The 14916-nt window shown below is 39.2% G+C and overlaps 1 protein-coding gene across 1 annotated transcript in view; it reads left to right on the forward strand.

The window, feature by feature from the left end:
- EFCAB5 (EF-hand calcium binding domain 5) overlaps positions 1-14044 on the forward strand; it is a 218896-nt gene extending 204852 nt beyond the window's left edge. The window contains exons 24-26 of the mRNA XM_040455093.1: positions 240-526; positions 1135-1231; positions 13464-14044. Of these exons, the coding sequence (XP_040311027.1) occupies positions 240-526; positions 1135-1231; positions 13464-13657 (578 nt within the window). The 3' untranslated portion in view covers positions 13658-14044. The remainder of the gene's footprint in view (positions 1-239; positions 527-1134; positions 1232-13463) is intronic.
- Positions 14045-14916: the final 872 nt, after the last annotated feature.

Genomic DNA, 14916 nt, shown 5'->3' on the forward strand with positions numbered 1-14916 from the left:
GGTCCAACTCCAAAACCTGAGTTTTTACCTTTCCTCAAAGCCTCTTCCTGTGAGCTTCACCAGTGTAATTCCATTTCTGCATATTAATTTCATGACTAGAGAAACGAAGATTGTTTAAAAGCATAGGATATGGCTGTCTTTTTCCTGGAAAAAAAAGTTTACTGTATTATGTTCAGAATGCTATGAAAAACCAATATATGTACTGAACAACAGTGTGAGATGTTACTGTGTTGTTTCAGAGATTGAAAATGTAGGTGAAGTCCAGCGGGCAGGAATTCTCTTTTTCCGAATCATGCTGCAAGAGCTGCAGGAAAGCCTCCAACTGCTTACCTCCTTAGACTTTGTATCACTGTTACTCTATGACTATCATCCTTCGGTAGAGCCCACATACCTGCCAGACACCAAGTCCCAGGAGGTGGAGGCCAACACAAAACTAGTACATGACATCCTGTTAGCGGTTATCTTGTTCATTCATCCAGAGCTGGAATTATCAAGTGACTTCGGAAATTGGGACAAGTGTAAAATGGTAAGTTTTTTTTTTTTAAACATTCTTTTTGTTGAAGAATAACCCACACAAGTTTAGGTATACAAATCATAATTGCACAAATCCTAAGAGTAAAAATGCAAGATTTTTTACACAATAAACATTTGTAACCAGCATCTAGCTCAAGAAACATTAATGGGACCCCCCAAAGCCTTTCTTTGTACCCTCTCCTATCACTTACCCCCCCACACACACACACGCACATTTTCTCACTCACCCCAAGAGTGACCAGAATCCTGACTCCTAACACTGTAGATTGGTTTTGCCTGTTTTAAAATTTACATTAATGGGGGCTCCTGGGTGGCTCAGTCAGTCGAGCATCTGACGACTTCAGCTCAGGTCATGATCTCACGGCTCGTGGATTCGAGCCTTGCATCTGGCTCTGTGCCGACAGCTTAGAGCCTGGAGCCTGCTTTGGATTCTGTGTCTCTCTCTGCCCCTCCCCCGCTCACACTCTGGGTGTGTCTCTCTCCCAAAAATAAACATTAAATTTTTTTTTTTTAATTTACAGAAATGGAATTATGTAAACTCATGAATTGGATTACTCCCACTTGCTGATGCTCCCATAACTTTTATTCTTTTGTTCACAGTATGTTAATGGACACTTTGTCGCGAACATTTGTGCCTTTGATCCAACTGCTAGGCATGTGGAAGTTAATTTAGAGCTCATTGGTGAATATATCAGAGGTAAATTTACACTTCATTGTGTTCGAAATCTAACAGCAATAAAACATAGTTACAATTCAAATATTCAGATATTTTTATCACAATAAAGCAAGTGCCTCATAAGTTCAATTTTTAGGAAAAATAGTTCTGATAGTAATCCTCTACAGGGAGGAACACTATAATCGAGTGCATTACCCAAAGTCACTGTCTATGCCACATGTTTAAGAATTCAGAATCATGTTCATCTCCCACTTTATTGACTACATGTGCATTATTTACTAAAAAACAATAGAGGATATGGGCTGCAGTGAGGAAAAGAAACAAGTACATTAAGGAAAAAGGCTATTACTATCTTTGGGTTTCAATGAAGAACCAAAGAAAATGATAGATCATGAGACTTTATACGCGAGTAATGTAGACTTTTTGGAGAAGCAGAATCACCAGAAATCAGAGTAGGGGAGCTCCCAGGTTGGAAAAGGTGATGAGCTCTTTGGCCACAGAGAACTGACCACATATAAGAGTAAATATCCAGAGTGAAATAGGTGAAGGGATTTTCTTTATTTCAAATTTGTACTGAAATTCTAGTTAGTTCACATATTTGGTAAAATTGGTTTCAGGTGTAGAAGTTAGTGATTCATCACTTCCCTATCACATCCAGTGCTCCTCACAAGTGCCCTCCTTAATACCCATTAGGTGAAGGGGTTAAGAGTACACTTATGATGAGCGCTGAGGAGTGTATAAAATTGTGGAATCACTATATGGTGCACTTGAAACTAATACAACACCATATGTTAGCTACACTGGAATTAAAATTTTAAAAAAGAAATATCTATACATATATAGGCATACATTCTTCCATGGGTGTATGTTATCCCACCAGAGACCTCAGGCCATTTGTGCGAATGTACCAGTTAGGAAGAAATTTAAAGTTTGTATCTATTTTGTTACTGATGAAAAACTAACCATCAGTTGGGAAAATGGCTCTGTAGAAGTTTTTTACTAAATCTGTCCCTTTCCTCACCTTCCACCTTTCCAACTCTCTGTAGAGACTCTGGACTAAGTCAGAAGAGTTTCTAGACTTTTGTGATGTGCATATTATGCCAAGAGGCTGAGAACCAGAGAAAGTCTGAGAAGAGGAAGGCAACCACACTCCTCAGGGTGTCTCTGGCAGTGGAAGCATGTAGCAGTGAGCCAGGGCAGATAGATGAAGGGAGAGATCGAATCGCCTAGGAAAGCAAGATACTCTCAGAAGTTTGGGAATGCTAGAGAACAGGAGAGAACATGACATTCAAATAAAAGTTAAGATTAGAATTTCTGGGGTGCCTGTGTGGCTCAGTCAGTTAAGCATCTGTAAGCATCTGACTCTTGATCTGGGCTCAGGTCATGATCTCATGGGTTTGTGAGTCTGAGCCCTGCATCAAGCTCTGGGCTGAAGGTGTGGAGCCTGCTCGGGATTCTCTCTCCCTCTCCCTCTCTCTCTGCCCTTCCCCGCACCCCCCCCTCAGAATAAATAAATCAACTTAAAAAAAAAAGATTAGAATGTGTATTTGGAATGGCTTCTCCTGTAGCCTCATGACTCTGGGCTGATTCATGGGAGCCTCTGAATTTATAGATGTCACAGGTATCACTTCTTTTAAGGTGCTATTCAAGGGAAATTATAATAAGAGCAAAACCAAAGATTAAAACTTGTTTAACTCTATCCTTGTCTACACTTGTTCCATACTTGTTCACTCACTGTTCACTGAAGACTTAAAAATCCAGAAGAAACATCTCTGTGTCAGTGCCTGCTTGCTGCTCCTCCCTTTAAGGTAGATTTAGTCCCCACCATGAGCACCAGTAGGCCCTTCCCCTCCACGTGCGACCTGAGTCCCTGCTCCACTTCGTAGACCCCAACATGCCAGCCCCTTGGCCTAGAGCCAGACCCTGCTGCTAGGGTCACTGGTGTCCTCCCAGACTGCTGTTTCACCTTCTCGGGCAAGGACACAGGCGCTCACCACTGAAAAATCTAGTCCTTTTGTCAGATGGGAGCTGGGGATGAGGAGCAAGCCCCACAACTCCCCATCTTGCAAGTGTGTTCAGGATTTGGCTCTCACCCTCAATTAGCTCATCTCCAGACAAAGACATCTTCTGTAACATTGTCCCAATGCTTTATGGGAATCTTTTCAGTTCAGGTGCCACCTCTGATTTGCCTACCAGAACTAACTCCTATAGTCATATGCAGCTCCTTTGTTTGGGTAAACATGCAAATTTCTGCCTCCTCTCCTCTCCTTTCAACTGTGCTAGCCAATTCCTGAGCAGCCTTGATCGCCAAAGCTTCCACCACTTTCTCTTTTCCAACAGTGTCCTCAGGTGGCAGGAATTCCAACTGCAGTTAACACAGCTGGATTCAGCCAGAACCCTAATAGCCCTCAGGCCCCCCTTCCACCACCACTGCCAAACCTTTAGCATTATAGCAGTCTCTGCTGCAACCAAGAAAGTTCATAGGCCACCCAGACACCAACCCTCTCTCCTTCAGACGCAATTGTATTGGGAAATTGTAAGCTCTCCATTTAGGGAAAGAAGGGGAACTCACGGGGGCACCTTTCTGTTTGTGCCTGAAAGAGAAGAGCCTCTGGCAGGGCAATTTGTGGCTCAAAATTTATCTGAGCCTTCTAGCAGTGTTAACTAAAGCCCCAGTCAACAACACTACCTAGCATGAAATACCACCAACAGTGGTCATTTCTGCCCAGGTTGGGGAGGGACTGTTAACACAGCTCCTAACCCACCAAGCCTTTCAAACTAATGATTTTGCCAAGAAGATAAAATCAGGGCTGGTGATGTGTCTACACTTTCTTAGGACTTCTGCTGTCAACTTTCACCCTACTTCATCCTCGTTCTAGAAAGGAATATATATAAAGGTACACTTTATTTTTTATTCTTTTTTTTTCCCAGTTATTATTGAGATATATTGACATATAACATTGTATTAGTTTAAGGTATGCAACATAATGATTTGATATATCTACATATTGAGAAATGGTCACCACCAGTAGGTTTAGTCAACATCCATTACCTCACATAATTAAAAGATTTGGGGGGGCGGCACCTGGGTGGCTCATTTGGTTAAGCGTCGCCTCTTGATTTTGGCTCAGGCCAGGTCTCCCAGTTCATGAGATTGAGCCCCGCTGATATTCTCTCTCTCCCTCTCCCTCTGCTTCTCCCCTGTTCCTTCTCTCTCTCTCTCTCTCTCTCTCTCTCTCTCTCTCCCTCCCCCCCCAAGTAAATAAACATTTTTTTAATTAAAAGATTTTTTTCTTGTGATGAGAACCTTTAAAATGTACTCTCTTAGAAACTTTCGTATATACAGTATAGTATTGTTCACTATAATCACAAGGCTGTACATTACATTCCCAGAATTTATTTATCTTGTAACTGGCAGTTTGTACCTTTTGACCATCTTTGCACATAGCCCCTGTCTCTGGTAACCAATTCATGCTCTGCTTCTGAGTTCAGTTTTTTTAGATTCCACATGCAAGTGAGATCGTACAGTACTTGACTTTGTCTGACTTTTTTTCACTCAGCATAATGACTTCAGGGCCATCCATGTTGCAAATGACAGGATTTCCTTATTTTTATGGCTGAATAATATTCGTTGTATGTATGTACACCACATTTTCTTCATCCATCCAAGTCTTGGATGTTTTCATGTCTTGGCTATTGTAAATAATACTGCAATAAACATGGGGGTGCAGATATCCCTTTGAGACAGTGATTTCTTTTCCTTCAGATATATACCCAAAAGTGGAATTGCTGGATCATATGGTAGTTCTATTTTTAGTATTTTGAGGAACCTCCATATTGTTTTTTACAATGGCTCTACCAATTTACCTTCCCTACAGTGTACAAGGGTTCTATTTTCTCCACATCCTCATCAATATTTGTCATTTCTTGAATTTTGGATAACAGCCATTCTAACAGGTATGATATGATATCTCATTGTGGTTTTGATTTGCATCAAAAGGGGTATTTTATATTCTGGTGGAATTCCAGGCAGCTGAATCCCACCTTTAGGTTGAGGCTGTCATCTATGAAGGAGTATTGGACAGCTTTGTTCAGCAAGCTTGGCGTCCTAAGGCTGTGCCATTCATTGCATGTGAATGTTGCTGACATACTTTCCTGTAAGGGAACCCAGTGCCTCCAGTGACCCCTGGACCAGGACCCAGACAGCTGTGCATGCAGTAGTGCATCAACAACCTCTGTCACTCTGCCTAAAGCACTTCCAGTAGTTGTCCTCTTCTTCCTGAAGACCCATGACCTGACCACCTTCTCAAGGATCTATTTTCCCCACTCCACTTTGGACCTATGCTGCCAACTTTGCCTGCTCTTTCTGTAGGGTGTCCCATACCTGTCCCATGTCCCCATCCCAGGGGGTTAGACACATGTTATCTACCGGGAAATGTTATCAGACTTGGAAGCAAGAAGAATGATCTCTCATTTCAAGTGTGACCAGAATCACTTTGCTCTCTAGAGCCTGTATTTCTGCCAAGTGGCCATACTTCCTCCCCATGCCTAAATCCAAGGGTCTCTAAGTCTATAGATGCTGGTCTCTGCAGGAGTTCCCCTGCAGGAGCCCTAGAGCTCCTCCTCTGCCAAAGCAGCCAGATAGATGTGCTATTACCATCTATAAAGAAACTCACCAGCTTCCTCAAAAAAAAAACACCACCATGATCCACCAGAGATGGCAATGGAGGGAGATGACCCACCATCATGGGGGAAGGACTGCTGGACTCACAACCCTGATTAACTGTCTTCAAGATTCACCTTCCCCAGGCGATCTTTCCCTAAGCACTACTGCCACCATCGTGGTGGCTCTAGCAATTGCTATTCTCTATCTCCCTCCATTGCAAGAGTGGGACAAGCCTCTCCTTCATTCCTTATGGCACAGCTGAAGATGAGATAGGAACCTTTAATAAGACACTACCAACTTTCCACAAATAAGAAATGTGAACACAGCACTGAACTGAATATGCAACTGTGATCATATGCCTGGTTCTTTTAAACAAGTCAAAGTGAAATGAACAAGATACCAAGAATATTGTTTTGTCCTATTAATTTGGACCCTCTATATACCCTCATTGGTTTGGATTTAGTTACAGTTCTCTACCGCCTTCTTAGACTTGGTTTCTTGGGTGGTGATTCCTTCTGAGATTTGTTGTTTTCCCACCTGCAATCACAGTTAGACCTGGGTTAAACAGGGAGCCTTGAGGGTGCCTTTTATGAGATGCTCACCAGATTTCAGGCTCTAGAGGAGGAAACATCCATTTAGTTTCAGAATAGATTCCTTTTGTTCTGGCAAATACCTCTTAAAAGGCATTGTATGAAAGATATTGGAGAAGCACTCAACTCACACACTGTCTGGGAAACTAGTTTAGGGTTCAGTAAAGACCTGGGGCCTGGATGCTTGACCCATTTCCCATGCATGCAGACCCTTTCCATCTCTAGTCCAAGTCATCCTGGGGGAAAAAAGAAAGAAAAAAAAATCAAATCATCAATTCTCTTTTTGCTTTTGGTTTTAAACAACATGGTTTTATTTATCTAGGTACCATCACTGATGCTTTAATATCCAATAAGGTCTGTTAAAAATCAGTTTAATGAGAACATTTTTCTATTTAAGGCTAAGATATTTTTCCAGATTTTCTTGACAAAGTTTTTTTTTTTTTTTTGCATTTTAGTGGATGTTAAATAATCTTTTATCTCAAAGGAGTATAAAAATTATATGTTTTTTTAAAGTATTTTAAAAGGTCAACTGGAACTAAAAGCCTTCTAACAAAAGAGTCATTAGCCCATTCCTCTTCTCTCTTCTCAGTCTCCCCAGGTCCCCTCATCAGAGGCCATTCTTTTTGACTCTTTTGACTATTTCTTCTGGCATGTGCACATTTCTGTCTTTTTAATACTGTAGAGCATTGCTATCTTTTCATTCCTCAATTTTAAACCTCGTCAACTGATTTCCTCTTATTATAGATGAAAGTTGAGTTCTGTTGTACCACCATTCTCTTATCCTGTCCTCTCAATGTAATTATATTATCATTTGGAGTTAAATCAAAATGCATTGTTTACATGATTTTGCCTATGCAAATATGATCCATAGCTGAACATAAAACATATTTTGGTTGCTCCTTTTTCACTCTTTGTCTTTCCTGAAGTAAATAATTCACTTTTATTTTTTTTTATTTATTTAAAAAGTTTTTTTAATGTCTATTCATTTTTGAGAGACAGAGACAGAAAGTGAGCCGGGGGAGGGGCAGAGAGAGATGGAGACACAGAATCCGAAGCAGCCTCCAGGCTCTGAGCTGTCAGCACAGAGCCCGACGCGGGGCTGAAACCCACGAACTGTGAGATCAGGACCTGAGCCGAAGTCGGAAGCTTAACCAACTGAGCCCCCAGGGGCCCCTTAGTTTTATTTTTTAAGTTCCTAAATTTTCTTTGTATTTCTTGACAATTCCCACCCCATCCATTTTGTCTCTCCATATAATTTCCCTTGGGGAAAGTTTTATCAGGTAATTTTTTTTAGTTCCATTTTTTTTTTTTTTTTTTTTTTTTTGCCTTAAAGCCATCCCTTCTAGAGATCTTGATTCTCCTTCTATCTGGGGTCTTCCCCCACCCAGATCTGCTACTCAGTTGCCTTCCTGAAATCCATTTTGCTGCTATCATAGGAATTTACTTTGCCTTGCTCTGAGGTAGTGTATCTCTCGTAGTTTTCTGAGAAAGAGTGTGTGAATGGTAAATTTTTTGAGACTTTCATGTCTGAAAATGTTCTTATTCAACCCTCATATTTGATTTTTAGTTTCCCAGGGAACATAATCTGACCCGTTGTCTTTTTTGAGAAACTGAGATTGTAATTCATATACCACAAATTTCACCAATTTATCCTGTACCATTCAGTAGTTTTTAGTATATTCATAAAGTTTTGCAAACATCACCACTAATTTTGGAATATTTTCATCACTTGGAAAAGAAACCCAGCACCCATTAGCTGTTCTATTCTTTGCCCCTCCCTACCCCTACCCCTGGCAACCACTAATCTACTTTCTGTCTCTAGGATTTGCCTGTTCTAGACATTGCATATAAATGGAGTCATACAAGGTGGATTCTTTCACGTAGCATAATGTTTCAAGGTTCATCTTTGGTCTATGTATCAATACTTCATTCTTTTATTATGGCTGAATAATACTCTATTATATGGATATAGCACATTTTATTTATCCATTTATCAGTTGATGGAGACATGTGGGTTGTTCCTACTTTTTGGCTATTGTATATAATGCTGCTACGAACATTTGTTTACAAGTTTTTATGTGAGCATATGCTTTATTTTGAGAGACAGGGAGGAAGGGAGGGTGTGAGTGGGGGAGGCAGAGAGAGAGGGAGAGAGAGAGAATCCTAAGTGGGCTCCGTGCTGTCAGCACAGAGCCGGATGCAGGGACTAAACCCACAAACCGTGAGATCATGACCTGAGCCGAAATTGAGTCTGACACTTAACTCATTGAGCCACCTGGGCACCCCAACAATAATTATTTTTTGAAGTTTTCTCTTCCCTGTTGTTTCTCCTTTCTTTCTGTTTTTAGTGTTTTTGTCTGTATCTCATTTCTACATCACACCACTGGGCAACTTCCTCTCCCCAACACTAGAAATTTATTTCTCAAAGGGGATAACATAGAAACTCTCTGGACTGGGGGACATCAGACACAGTTGAGAGGGAGAGGACCAGAGTGAAAACTGGGAGATTATGAGTGTGTTTACTGAATATAGAGCCCTCTGTAAGCTTCCTCGACAAAGCTCCAAACAAAAAGGAGGAAACAAAAGGACAAACAGCTGATACCTGTACTTTTGGGGTGTAAGAAAAATACTATAGGACTTTTGTTTGTAATTATTGCCTATTGCCCATCACTGCCTACTTTGTTTTAAAATGAATGATTTATAAATAAATATACATGTATTGGGGCTCATGCTCAATATTTGTTACTGATGGAAGTACATAATCAGAGTTCAGAGTCTACTGCATTAAACTATGAATTTTTGTAAAGCAAATTGCATTGATTTCAATTCTCACATTAAAAAAAAAAGTTTATTTATTTTGAGAGAAAGAGAGGGAGAGAGTGAGGTCGGGAGGAGCAGAGAGAGAGTGGGAGAATCCCAAGTGGGGCTCATACCCATGAACGGTGAGGTCATGACTGGGCAGAAACCAAGAGTCAGATGCTCAACCAACTGAGCCACCCAGGCACCCCTCTCATATTTGATTTATAGATATATCATGAAAGAAAAAGCGCCAATACAATGTGATATTGTAAGGAAATTATACCAACAGAAATGAAACTAATATGCCTGCAAGAACACAATGTTCAGTCTGGAGCAAACTTCTACCCAACTTTGGGTAATTCGAGAAAAAAATGTGTTTTTACCTCCCCATTTAACACTGATCCTAGAAGCAGCACTCTACAGTACATTTTGGATCACTTTAAGTTAATGATAACATAGTAAGTGCCTGAAAGCCATGGCCAATATGGGTGTTCTGACCTACTTAAGAACTGACTGAAACATGCACACACATGATCTTTTAGCTATATGATGTTGCAGGACATTCAGCCCATTGCATGTGGCAGTAATGTTAAAAGGTGGCACAAAGTATACAAAACAATAGAAATAAAGGAACTAAAACTAAGAACTAAGGCTAAGGAGAGAAGCATTCAAGAAATACTTGGGTTATTAGTTGAAAGGAGCAGTTATACTTTGACTTTTGAACTTGATGCTTAAGTACTTCATTATTTTTGCTTTGCCCATCTTTCTAATTGCCTATAATTCCCAAAATGGGAGTTTACTAATCTAGTGTTAAAACAGAGATCTGTAAAGGGAGTTTGAATTAGAAATATCCTGGACTATCCCACAGCTTTCAGCAAAATCAATTCCTTATGTAATTAAAAGTTTGATTAAACTAGAACCTACAAAAATACCATTAAATGTTTTTGAGTTAATAGGTTTATAAACAGATTCAAGGGTTTGACCCAGCAATTCTTTTAGCTCAGATTTCCTCCAATAATTTACTATAAGCTTTACCAAGGCAAAGCAAAACAAAAAAACAAAAAAACAAAAAACAAAAAACAAACAAAAAAACAACATAATTTCTAACAGTTAGAAAAGAAACAAATTGGTCTGTTTGAAAGAATTACCAAACCTGTGCAATCTGGCTCTTGTCATCTGCCAAGCGGCAAAATCTGGCGTCCATCCACCACAAGAGGGCAGTAGCGCTCAACCGTTGTTAATGGGAACCCAACAGAGCCAAGGAGGCTTCATTAGAGAAATCATTACAGCTGTTGTTAACACATCACTCTCTCACTGGAAAACGCAGGCAAACAGGAACCACAACCCAGATAGGTTCAGAGCTTCTGTCCTGGGTAACAATAAGACAGGAAATAAGCAACAGGGGCTTGTGAAAGGGAGAGGCCTCCCTCCCCATCCTCATGTCCTTGAGTCACCGTGGAGATGGCCGACTAGCTTAATAATGGCTGCAGATAGGGGTCTGTTTCATTTGGATGTTGAGATAAAAACGCTGTGGCAGGCAGGCAGGCATCAATGGAACAGAGCTCTTGATGGGGATTTGGAAAGGGCAGAAAGAATAAAAACTGTGGGGTGCAGCAGAGCCGATAATCTCAGAAAATGAATTAGGTTTGGTTTTAGGTGTGTTCTGGGATGAACTTTAGATTCATAACACTGGAACGTTAAGATAATCAAAGTAATCTTTCCAGCCTATAGCATTACTTTGTAAAGTTTCCAGGAAGTGAATTAATAAAAAAAGGAATCAATTACAACTAGTGCACCTCAATATTTTAAGTATGTATGTGGATTGGTCTGGGATTGCCCAGAACTTGAGATGAATCAGATATTTGTACTATGCTCTCATGACCACCATCTGTTTTTGTTTTATTCATTTGTTACTGAGCTATAATCTGAAAAGACTTTTAATATTTGAAAGACCTAATTTAACCATTCTGTAATTTAATGTTGTTTCAACATTTATTGAACAGTTACAACCAAGAGAAAAGACAGTGCCTCTGTGTGTGTTGAAAGAAAAAGTTTTAGAAAATTGCACCTCCATGTTTTAAATCAGCCTCAAATAAAAATTGAGGCTTGTGAATGTTTCCCAGTTTTTACGTGCCTTTCATATCTTGTACTTTTGTTGAAGTCAAAACTTTGAAATAATAGAAAGGCTAAATCTAATTCAGGGAATCTTCTTCCTTCATAGAAAGAAGGGATAGAATATAGGGAAATAAAATGTTCTGTCATTCTTTTTTTTAAGTTTATTTATTTATTTTGAGAGAGAGGAGGGGAGGGGCAGAGAGAGGAGAGAGAGAATCCCAAGCAGGCTCTGCATTGCCAGTGCAGAGCCCGATACAGGGCTCGAACTCATGAACTGTGAGATCATGATCTGAGCCAAAATCAAGAGTTGGATGCTTAACCAACTGAACCACTCAGGTGTCCCTGTTATCCTTTTTTAAAAAATTTTATTTTAGAGAGAGAGAGTGCAAGCAGGGGGAAAGGTGCAGATGGAGAGAGAGAGAGAGAGAGAGAGAGAGAGAGAGAGAGAGAGAGAGTTCTAAGCAGGCTCCATGCTCAGCACAGAGCCAGACACAAGACTTGATCCCAAGATCCTGGATCATGACCTGAGCTGAAATCAAGATTCAGATACTTAACCAACTGAGCACCCAGGCACCCTGTTCTGTCATTCTAATACAGATCCATGAAGGACATACTTGTCATTAATGAGCCATTGGATAGAAGATGACATTTAAAAACTCTTATTCAATTATAAGTATCACTTAATGGTTTATTCAACTCAAATTAGCAAACATTTATTGGATTAGTCACTGTGGTAGACATAAGAAGTAACAAAAATGAATAAAACATCGAGCTAATGGTGAGAGGCACCTGAAAGAAATATTGTTTTAGCAGCTACTCTGTGACAGATTTTTAAATATCTTTTCTTATTAATCCTCATAACAGTTCTGAGGTGTTATCCCTGTTTTGTAGAAGAAGAAACAGGCTAACACCAATTAAGTGGCCTACTGAAGGTCACGGAACTAGTTGGGGTAGTGCCAAGATTGAAACCCAGATATGTTCAATTTTAAAGTATATTCTCTTTTCATTGGACCATTCTATCTGGATATTAGTCACTGACTCCTGGGAAAAAGTAACTTTTATGAATGGCAGTTTAATAGTTTACAATTTAACAAATGAAACATATGGTGTGCAGTTATTACATATTTTAAAATAAATTTTAATTAGGAAAAATTTTAAACATAGAAATTATAGGGGTGCCTGGCTGGCTCAGTTGGAAGAGCATGAGACTCTTGATCTCTGGGTCCTGAGTTCCAGCCCCACGTTGGGTGTAGAGTTTACAAACCAAAGTTAGAGACAAACACCTGTGTAGTCATTACAGAGCCATATTCTGTATCCAATCTGAATGTTATACATGTTTGAGTCAGACTTTTTTTTTTTTTTAATTTTAATGTTCATTTTTTGAGAGTGAGACAGAGCACAAGCAGGGTGGGGAGGAGGGAGCAGAGAGACACAGAATCTGATGCTGGCTCCGGGCTCTAAGCTGCTAATGCAGAGCCCCATGCAGGGCTCAAACCCACAAACCATGAGATTGTGACCTGAGCCAAAGTCAGATACTTAACCAACCGAGCCACCCAGGCGCCCTGAGTCAGACACTTTTAAAGAAATAAAACATTAGAGAAACAGCTGAGACTTTCTACCTCTCCTGGATCCCTCCCATTCTTTTTTTCCTCTCTAGAGCTAAGACTATTATGAATTTGATGTTTATCAGTTTTATGCATGATTCCTTACTTTTACTTACATGTTTATGAATCCATAAACAATACAAAATTATTTTGCAGTGTTTTAAATTATATTTTAATTGTATCCAAAAGAACATATTATTCTACAACTTGCTTTTTGTGATAATACGTTCTGAGATTTATCCACAATGTAATGTGTAGCTTTAGTTCTTTATTCATTAAATGCTATGCAATATTCTATTATATGAATGTATCAAAATTTATTTATCCATTTTCTTATAATTATACATTTAAACAAAATTCTGCCATGGTTTTGATTCAAAGCATATCTGATGAACTTTCATCATAATACTGGAACTTATATATTTTAATAATAAAGGTACAAAACTATCCATACTAACTTTTTTTTTTTCTTGGTATAGATCATTCTCGAATTGAAGTATGGAAGTTTGGTAATAGTGTCATCGAACACCTATACCACTGGGCACACATCTGTTTAACTCTCATGGAGCTAAGCAAAAAAACAAGTAGTGCTATTGCACCCCCATTGCCCTCCAAAACTGACTCCTATGTGTGTGCAAAAATGCCAAAGGGAAGCTTGCCAGGGAAATGCTAATGAATTGGTACTGTATTCAGGCTATTTTTGTCATGTTCAGTTTTGCTTGTTAACTATAAAATATCTTCAATTGGAACGGAGTGTCGCATAGACATATTTTGCTCCTAGACATTGACCTCAGCATTTTCCAAAACGAAAATGCTACCTAAGGAGAAATTTGATCTAAAAAATATCCAGTTAAGGTAGCCATAACCAAATGCATGTTATAGGATATATTGAAAAGTTTCCTTTTAGTTTCAGCTTTGTATCTGCAGTGGGACTATTGTGGTTAATTGGGTAGAATTATTTCAACTCCTTAAAGGTGCAAAGTAAAGACTGAGGATTTATGGAAAAATGGCTATTTTTACATTAAAGGAGTACCAAATAATAAAGATTTTAAGACATGAACTGGGAATTGTTTTTCTAATTTTTTCAGACTTAAATTTGCACCACCTTTTCCCCCTCCCCAACGATCACTACTCCTCCCTACTGACTTTAACAACTTAAGTTACTTCAATAAATAGAAATTCTTGTAGGAAAATGTCCATGACTCATGGAAAAAAGAAAACACCTTTTTTTAATAACAAAAACCTCTCAAGTTAAAGAACTGCAAAAAGAGTTTATATTTATTTAAAGCTTATTATTACAGCAAACTTTACTGCTCTTTTGTGAGATTTCATCTTTGCAATAACATATCTGATGAGAGTCCATTTTTAATAAAAATTTGGGAAATTAAACTTCATTTTCTTTATTTGGTTGACAAAATGTGATGTGTTGCAAACATCTTATAATTTGAGGTTGGAGGTCCCTTCTTAACCTTCTCTGATAAAGTGGCAGCAGTGTTATTACCAGTTCTCATCTCTTGGATGATCGCATGCCCAGTCTTAACCTATAAGCCTATTTCATATTTGGAAGAGGGCTTTTCAGGGCATTTGCAACAACATTTCTAGGAACAATGTTCTTGAAGATATTAAACTGATAGCCACATATCCTGATGGCTGCAGAACAAGCTTATAGAGTTCACTGTGCATACAAATGGCATTTTAGGCAGCGAGCAGAGGACTTTTTTGCAGAACGCTATCTTATTAACCATAATCATGGGAATCAAGTTAACTAAATGACATCTAGCTTAATGAGAACAGGTATCATACACTTGCATGGAGTTTAACTTGTTTGAAGTATTTTCACACACAAGCTTATAACCTCCCAATAACCTGTAAGGGAGGCAGTCTAATACCATTATCCTCACTTTATAAATGAGGACATAGGCTCAATGCGTG

This window comes from Herpailurus yagouaroundi, unplaced genomic scaffold (assembly GCF_014898765.1).
Source record: "Herpailurus yagouaroundi ecotype Mexico unplaced genomic scaffold, PumYag 215, whole genome shotgun sequence".
Classification (NCBI taxonomy): Eukaryota; Metazoa; Chordata; class Mammalia; order Carnivora; family Felidae; genus Herpailurus; species Herpailurus yagouaroundi.